The sequence below is a fragment of the Sesamum indicum genome, linkage group LG1 (assembly GCF_000512975.1).
Source record: "Sesamum indicum cultivar Zhongzhi No. 13 linkage group LG1, S_indicum_v1.0, whole genome shotgun sequence".
NCBI lineage: Eukaryota > Viridiplantae > Streptophyta > Magnoliopsida > Lamiales > Pedaliaceae > Sesamum > Sesamum indicum.
Window position 1 is genome coordinate 2,194,728 of NC_026145.1, and position 8,916 is coordinate 2,203,643.

The 8,916-nt window shown below is 38.0% G+C and overlaps 3 protein-coding genes across 3 annotated transcripts in view; 1 reads left to right on the forward strand and 2 right to left on the reverse strand.

The window, feature by feature from the left end:
- The window catches only part of LOC105155317 (LRR receptor-like serine/threonine-protein kinase ERECTA), a 6,831-nt gene extending 3,158 nt beyond the window's left edge, over positions 1-3,673 (forward strand). Inside the window, 15 exon segments of the mRNA XM_011071217.2 lie at positions 1-27; positions 223-294; positions 378-449; positions 537-608; positions 749-820; positions 917-988; positions 1,060-1,131; positions 1,212-1,283; positions 1,456-1,524; positions 1,619-1,690; positions 1,789-1,862; positions 1,950-2,078; positions 2,218-2,565; positions 2,666-3,036; positions 3,132-3,673. The exon segment at positions 1-27 is cut by the window's left edge and continues 9 nt beyond it. Of these exon segments, the coding sequence (XP_011069519.1) occupies positions 1-27; positions 223-294; positions 378-449; positions 537-608; positions 749-820; positions 917-988; positions 1,060-1,131; positions 1,212-1,283; positions 1,456-1,524; positions 1,619-1,690; positions 1,789-1,862; positions 1,950-2,078; positions 2,218-2,565; positions 2,666-3,036; positions 3,132-3,503 (1,966 nt within the window). The 3' untranslated portion in view covers positions 3,504-3,673.
- Positions 4,046-5,772, reverse strand: LOC105155228. The gene is made up of 2 exons (XM_011071128.2): positions 5,415-5,772; positions 4,046-4,817 (listed from the first exon to the last, which is right to left on the reverse strand). Exons 1-2 carry the CDS (start codon positions 5,735-5,737, stop codon positions 4,385-4,387), a joined length of 756 nt encoding a protein of 251 aa, XP_011069430.1. The 5' UTR covers positions 5,738-5,772; the 3' UTR covers positions 4,046-4,384.
- Positions 5,573-8,907, reverse strand: LOC105156163. The gene is made up of 6 exons (XM_020691952.1): positions 8,773-8,907; positions 8,383-8,653; positions 7,728-7,826; positions 7,589-7,656; positions 7,334-7,509; positions 5,573-7,228 (listed from the first exon to the last, which is right to left on the reverse strand). Exons 2-5 carry the CDS (start codon positions 8,605-8,607, stop codon positions 7,383-7,385), a joined length of 519 nt encoding a protein of 172 aa, XP_020547611.1. The 5' UTR covers positions 8,608-8,653; positions 8,773-8,907; the 3' UTR covers positions 5,573-7,228; positions 7,334-7,382.

The following is an 8,916-nucleotide window of genomic DNA, read 5'->3' on the forward strand; positions in this document are numbered from 1 at the left end:
GGGAAATATGACAAAGCTCCATTATCTGTATAAATCTTTGCCCTCCCCCTCCAATTTAATCCATGATGAATTCCACAAGTTATTTTTTCGAAGAAAATACTTCTCTGCTTTATATTTTGAGTTAATTTAAGGCTGATTTTGTCCATCATTTTGACGAGTTGTGGGATAGAGTAAGTTGTTTGCCAATCATGAATTCTGATGTCCTCTTCTTTCTTTTTCTAGGGAATTGAATGATAATCAGCTCACTGGGCATATTCCGCCAGAACTCGGGAAGCTCACAGATCTGTTTGACCTGTAATTTTTTGAGTTCACAAAGTTATGTCTCTAATTAACATTTATGGATCTGCAAAGTCAAGTTGCTTTGCTCGTACTTGCAGAAATGTTGCAAACAACCACTTAGAGGGACCTATACCAGATAATCTTAGCTCTTGTACAAATCTGAATAGCCTGTGAGAATCTAATGTCCTCCTGTATTTTTTATATTAAAAAAAAATTATATTTTGGGATCTATTATTTATGTAATGTTTCCGAAGCAGCAATGTGCATGGAAACAAGTTGAATGGAACTGTTCCCCTGGCATTTCAGAAGCTGGAAAGCATGACTTATCTGTAAGTGCCTCCCTGTTTTCTAGTTAATTCAGAGTATGCTCTATGCTCCATGCCTTTGGGTTAAAACTAGTTTCTTGGCTCCAAATGCACGAATCTAAATGCAGATAATTTTATATTGTTCTTTTAATAAAAACCTGTAGGAACCTATCCTCGAACAATCTCCAGGGCCCCATTCCTATCGAGCTATCACGTATTGGTAATTTGGATACTTTGTAAGTGCTTAAGATTTGCTTGCTAATAGTTAATCCTGTTGTAATATATTCCTAGACCATAATAGTAATGCTCGTTTCCTTGTTTCGTTGGATCAGAGACCTCTCAAATAATAGGATCAGTGGTTATATCCCTTCCCCTCTTGGTGACTTGGAACATCTCCTGAAACTGTGAGTTCTTTGTATCTTGATTTCATTGATGCCACATTGGTTGTATCTCACTGTATTCAGCCATTCAACAGTAATTTAAGCAATAATGATTTGTCTGGAGTCATACCTGCTGAGTTTGGCAACTTGAGAAGCGTTATGGAGATGTAAGGAAACCAACGACATGCTTGATCTTTTCTTTACAAAGCAAGTTGCAACCATTTTGAATGGTATATTTTCTGTGCAGAGATCTTTCAAATAACCGCCTCTCGGGTCCCATTCCTCAGGAACTTGGCCAGCTTCAAAATGTCTTTTTGCTGTATGAGCTCTCTCTCTCTCTCTCTCTCTATCTCCCTGTTTATATGTGCATGTGTCTATGGTAATTTGATGGAGGCTTTCATAATTTCAAGTAACAACAATATAATTGAGAATTTTGCAGAATGAATTGGATCATCAACAATATAATTGAGAATTTTGCAAATCATTGGCAGGAAGCTGGAAAACAACAATATATCGGGTGATGTGATGTCACTTGCCAATTGCCTCAGTCTTACAGTGCTGTAGGTTCCCCGTTTCAAAACTATGTTTAAGTTGTGAAATATGAAGCCGCACTATAACTATTGTTTCTGCTAGTCTAATCTTATGTTATTATAGGAATGTATCGTACAACAATCTTGTTGGATATATTCCTACAGGAAATAACTTCTCAAGGTTTTCACCAGACAGGTTAGATTTTCTTGAATTCCCTCTGTTATTGGTTATCCTGTTTATTTATTTGCTGTATCATTTAGTCCATTTTGCTCAAGTCTTTCTTTCCATTTCAGTTTCATAGGCAATCCAGGTCTTTGTGGCTATTGGCTGGGCTCTTCATGCCATCAGCCTCGCCCAGCTGAGAGAGGTAAGTCTGTGTAAAATCTGATCAAAGTGCTTGCACAAACTGATAGATGCTAATCTTTGTGTTCACCATTTACTTGTATGCACGCAGTTTCGATTTCTAAAGCAGCAATACTCGGAATAGCTCTGGGTGCATTGGCTATTCTGCTTATGATCTTAATTGCAGCTTGCCGGCCGCACAATCCAAAATCAATTATGGATGGGGCACTTGAAAAACCGGGTCTGTTATCTCCTTAAGAGTTTTCAACTTTACTTTGTTTTAATGCTCTTATGTCTAGGTCTGTTAGACAATTTGTTAAATACATGGAACAAAAATTAAGCTAAAATATCTTCTTATGGTTTCATGTTTCATCTGACAGTTACTTATTCGTCTCCGAAGCTTGTCATCCTTCACATGAATATGGCACTTCATGTGTATGAAGACATTATGAGAATGACTGAAAATCTGAGTGAAAAATACATAATCGGTTATGGGGCATCAAGCACGGTTTATAAATGTATTCTCAAGAACTGCAGGCCTGTGGCTATCAAGAAACTGTACTCTCACTACCCACAGTGCCTGAAAGAATTCGAGACAGAACTGGAGACAGTTGGGAGTATTAAACATCGCAACCTAGTCAGTCTTCAAGGATACTCCCTTTCACAATCTGGAAATCTTCTGTTTTATGATTACATGGAAAACGGCAGCCTCTGGGATCTCCTTCATGGTAAATCCATTTTGCATGTAGTCTCTATTTGTTGATCAAAAGCTAGAACATGCTTCTTTTCCCATGACACTAATTGAACAAAATTTTGGTTGATTTCCAGGAACTACAAAAAAGAAAAAGCTCGACTGGGAAACTCGTCTGCATATAGCACTGGGTGCCGCACAGGGGCTGGCATATCTGCACCATGATTGTAGCCCACGCATAATCCATAGGGATGTGAAGTCATCCAACATTTTACTGGACAAAGATTACGAGGCGCATCTTACTGATTTTGGCATTGCCAAGAGCTTATGCACATCCAAAACTCATACTTCTACTTATTTGATGGGAACAATTGGCTACATTGATCCTGAATACGCTCGTACTTCTCGTCTGACAGAGAAGTCTGATGTCTACAGCTATGGAATTGTTCTTTTGGAGTTGCTTACTGGAAGGAAGCCTGTGGATAATGAATCTAATCTCCATCATCTGGTCAGTTTTATAATTGTGCTTTACATTAATTGTCAGTGATGTTTTCATTTTTTATACTCTGTTACCTGAGATATGTGTTTGTCTTTTCGTTGCAGATCTTAACCAAGGCGGCAAACAATTCAGTGATGGACACAGTTGATCCTGAGATCTCGGAAACATGTAAAGATCTTGGAGAAGTCAAGAAGGTGTTTCAGCTGGCTCTTCTGTGCACGAAGAAGCAGCCACTGGATAGGCCAACGATGCACGAAGTTGTCCGAGTTCTCGGAACTCTCAAGCCACCTCCAGAATCTAAAACACTCGCCCCTATACTACCCGCTCCACTTCCGTCATCCAAAATCCAGTGTTATGTCGATGAGTATGCAAATCTAAAGACTCCTCACCTGGTCAATTGCTCATCCATGAGCACCTCAGATGCTCAACTCTTCCTCAAATTTGGAGAAGTGATCTCTCAAAATAGTGTCTCATGATGTAAGAAACTAGACAAGAACCCTAAGAATGTTCAAGAAAATAAGAACAAGAGTGGTGTGCTTTGTAGGAAAGAAAGTGGCACAAATCGATGTACTAGGTAAGCTGCAAGACTGAACAGGATTTGGCCCTTTTGGGCATAGCATTGATTGCAATCCAAATTTATATGGTATTTTTGTACTGTTTGTAATTATTGGAACGGTGCTAAGGGTTAAAGGGACCACAAATGAGCTGCCTTCGAGATTTTTGGCTCGTACTCTTAGGTTAGCTGGGGGGCTACATTTTGCACATATCAATAATTCCTTGTGGACCTTAGTTTCTCAGTTTCTGTAGTCTTGTTTGAAGACTGTCTTCTTTATCTCCTTGGTATCTCCTTTTCTCAGTGTCCTTTTTACCATGGGAGATAATACTCTGAAATGTGATGGATCTTAGAATGCAATGTTCTATGTTGCAAACTTGGCTATGGTCTGTTATGTTCTGGCCCAGTGGCCCCATGTCCAATTTACATCAATCTCATCTTGCAGCCCAGAATAAAATTCAGTCATTGAGTTTTTGGCTGAATTCAATTCAATTTCAGCCTCTGGAATTCAACATTTTCATTCTGACCAGACCAAAAAACTTCAACTGCACATGTCAGTTGCATTGTAGTTCAAACATTCAGCCAATAATCCAATAATATTGACTAGTACTTATCTAGATTTGATGTCAGTGACTCTTGCTAGAAATATCCAACTAGACCTATTATTCTTGAATTTACATGTACCGTCACAACATCTAATAATATCATGATGATAATCACGATACTCTCCATTGCCATCACATATGTGGATGTCAAATAGAGATGATCTTCATAACCAAACTCAAATACCTCAATGAACATCCCTCAAGATGTCTCTGTAGTTGACTGATTTGAGTCTGTACAAGTGCTGGCAACTGAAGCACACGGCTGCAGATGAGCATAAGACAATGATCTCCAGACAGGAAAGTTCCTCCTTCGAGAAGACACCCACAATGATCCAGGAGAATTGCATTCTCCACCCTGCGTATCTATGTCAGAATTGCTCATGGCTACAGCCAAAGCCAATGTTGTCCGGGGCGAGCCAGTCATTCTTTTTGATATCCCACCACCGTTGCTTCTCAGTGGGGAACAACTGCGATTCTTGTCCCAGTTGAGGCTGCAAGCCAGCAGGTTCCTGCGTCGCCTCATGTATGCGTCTTCTGGCTTGGCAAGGTCCTTTATAGAGGATAAAGATGATGAGTCGGATAAGGTTGTAAATGACTTGGATCTCCCATTGTAGAACCTTGAGATGCCCCTCCTGCATTGGTGCTTCGGTTTGTGAGGTTTCTGAAAAAATGATGTTGAGCAAACTATAGCTAGAGTCAGCAAACAAGACTCTAGAACATTCACGTTCATTGATGTATGAGATTATGTCATACGTATTCATCTACTCTGTGGATTGTTATAATTGTTAAACCTAGCGTCCCAGGATGTGTTGAACTTCCTAAGAATGAACCCTGTTGTCCCATCAAAATCTTGTTCTGCCTTCCAGATATGGGAATCCTAAACATGGCCTCAGACATAACTACACGAGGAAGAAATAAATCCTACAACGTATTATAGCTCATCACTCGTCATAACTGTCCATTCTTTGTTTGAGCAAAAATTGAAATGATCAAGATCATGATAATTATTTCAGTGCATAATCACAAATTGAATGGACTAGAAAAGAATAATTGCAATATGATCTTTTGATCCAACAAGAGTGTGAAAGTCAAAGCAAAGAAATCCATAAAAAAATTTCATTATCCACAATACTTATAATCACAAGAAAAATAAAATCCAGCAAAATCAGGGTTAAGAAAGGTTTTTTTTTTTTTTTTTTTTAAAGAGATAGAAAACGGAAAATACAAACCTTATAGGCAAAACTTCCTCCAAGGCTTCCATGGCATCTAGTGCCCCTTTATATGAACTCTGAACCTCTTCACCATCACCTGAATTCTCCATTGAATTCTCGGAGACATCGCTGTTTTTTCCTATAGAAGATGATTCATCTGAAAAACAAACATTCTTGACCAAGCCCGTTTCTTCCTCCTTCTCAACATCCTTAAAAACAACCTTTTTCCTCATCAAAAACCTTCCATCTCCTACGCAAATCTCATCCACATACGCCGTACCATCCAAACATCCACCACCTTCAATCCCACCCTTTTCCATAGTTCTTGTGGAGATTTTCATTTGAACTAAAGGGAAAAAAAAAAGGGAAGAATATAGTGGTATATACGTATAACACTCTGTATAATGTTTTCAAGAAAGTAAGGAGAAGGGATGGAAGATGATGAAGAAATAACAATTTCAAGAAAAGGGTTCTTGCGAATAAAACCGCAATTTCAGCATAGAAATGAGATGAGATGTAATTGCAGAAATAAGAAATGGGGTTAATAATGAAGCATATTTATATATTTGGGGAGATGGATCATTGGTGGAATTAGTGTTATAAACTATGCAACTGCAAGAAGAATTGTTTGGTTTTGATGTTGGATCTTAAACGACAAAAGAAGGGAAAGTTAATGGGAGAAGGATTGAATTGAATACTCTACTGTGTGTGGAATTGGATGGACATTTATATATATATATATATATATATATATATATGGGGATAGATAAAGGAGTTGTTAGGTCTTATCCTGAGTGAAAGGCCTCATCCACTGGTTGCAAATTTATTGGTTTTGAGGAGAAGTTTTAAGGTAAAAGTTAAACAGAAATGAATATATTTAAGGATGGGTGTTTGTATTAATTTGTTAAAACATATTTCTGTTGTGTAATATAATTTATGATGATAATGTAAGAAAAAAGGTTAGGAGGGTGAGAAGGTGTCTGAACCGACACGACCCCTTGCTTGATATTACCACCTATCATCCAATCCAATCCCCCCTCCTAATTATCATCCCAATATTAATTGCTGCTTACCCGCTCAACACAAACACACACACACACTACAGAAATCATTTCTTCGTCTTCTCCAACAAAAACAAAACCCATGCTTCCTTCACTCACTCTTTCACACACACATAATATACTGCATGCTCACTCCTCCTATCCTATCTATATTTCTATATATTATATATATATATACACACACACACAAAGAGTGAGTGAGAGAAAAAAGAAGATAGTTAATACAGTCTGATTTGAAGTTGATATGTTGATTGCAGGGAGACATGTAAACAAATGGACCACAAAACAAGAAAGATTGATGTTGATTAGGATGATGATAACAATTAATTGAGATGTGGGGTGGGGTTGGGGTATTCATTAATTCCTCAGGTTAGTGCTTATCCAACTTCATCAACAACCCATGATTATCAATCACATAAACTACTGTGTTTATATATGGTTGGGAATTAGGTGTTGTGTCTGGGGTTTGAACCCTCCAAAGGTACAAACATCTAATGCAACAGCAACAATGATGTTGGAAGTTAGATAAAAGACTTGAGTTCCATTTTGTGTTATGGATCCCTACACCACGCTTAAATATATATCGGTATGATCATAAGATCTTTGCCCCTCTCTCTCTCTCTCTCTCAAATAAGATTTGAAAAGTCATTATCCAGCGGCTCATACTTTTGGTTGGGCTAGAATCCAGTTAAGAGGCCCACTTATGATCCAAAACAGGCCTGTCACCCATCTCCTACGTTGTATCCACATTTTCAGCCTCGTCCGTGTGTACTGTATAAAATAAAAAACTTCATTTTTATTTTAAATTATAAAAGATGTTCTTATGTATTTTCAACCATCCTTACTCAAATTCTACAAGGACTTAAAGATGATTACATTACAATAAATATGGATGATGAGCATTTTAGTTCCTTAAGAAATGAAATCATGAGGGAGGTGAATGCCCATGTAAGAAGTTGTGGAGAATGTTGTTGAAGTGGGGTGCATCTTCAAGTTGGGGCACATGAGATGCATTTTTCATCACTTCCAATCTGCTCCTCTCACCAATTAATCTGCAAACCATCATACATATGCAATCAAACATAATATTATTTCTTCACATACCTAACATTATACATACACCGTACCTACTTGTTCAGTTCTATAGCTTTCTCTAACAAAAATATCTCATCATGCTCTCCCCACACAATCAACACTTCCTGCACAATCTTATTTCATCATCAATAAACAATTATAAATTCAAATGAGTTTATAAAACATATATACATACCTGAGAAAGGGGAGATATGTTGCCTGCGCTCTCATCCTCTCCCAGTTTCAATCCTTTCAGTAGTTCTAATTTCTCCTTCCTATTTTCACAATACAATTTCTGCATTTCGTAACCATTAATCTTTGTTATTTTCATTCATAGTTATTTATATAAGGAACAATTCATATCAGAAAACTAAATAGGTTGTAATTGCTTTCAACTGCTGTCTTAATTAATTATATATTTTGGCTCGAAAATCAAAGCTGCCCAACCTAATTTGACTTTTTTAAGAAAAATGTACATTAATTGTTTATGCAAAGAAGATGAACAGTACAGCTGCTAGCTGAGCTGCGGCTGTACGATATATTCACTTCATTCTCCAATAATTTGTTTTACGTTCTCTTCTTCCCACCAACCAACCAACTCTTACTCAACTCACTAACACAAACCAATCTGTTTTGGTAAGAAAAACAACTACTGATACATATAGAGCAAATTACTTGGTATTAGTATCGAATGATGTTCGAAACAATTAGCGAATTTCCATGAATAGAAAAGATAATTATTATTATCTTCATATTTTTATTATTGTATAATGTGAAAAATTATTATAGTATATATATGTCAACGATTTTGTAGTATAATCTGAAAAAGTGTTTAGAAAGTTGTAACTTACATCAATGAAATCATTAAGGACGAAATCAGGCATATAATAAGGACGCCGGAAAATGGACAGACCAATCAACCGCCGCAGCTGCGCGGCGGTGCTGGGAAGCATCAGTTCCTCAATCTGCTCCATTTTCGCTCGTTTCAGCAGCTCCTGGTTGTCCCTCCGCGTCATGTTCACTCCGGAGCTAGCGATCACCACCTTCTCCACCCTCTCCGGCCACATCGCTGCCATGCGGTACGCCACAAATCCGCCGTAGCTCGTCCCAACCACGGAGTACCTGCACAGATGCAACCTCGATTATTAATTCTAAGTCGAAATGTTATGATAAAAAACTATATGTATACACTAGTACATTGATCATCTGCACGTATTTTCTAGGGATTAATTATTTCAAACCTGCGAATCCCGAGCTTTTCAAGGAGTTTCGCGACGGAAGCCGCCTGGAAAACCTCCGACCTATCGGCGGACTTGGTGAAGGAGTCGCCGAAGAATACGAGGTCCGGCACATAGACGTCGAATTCTCGGGCAAAGAAGGAGCTT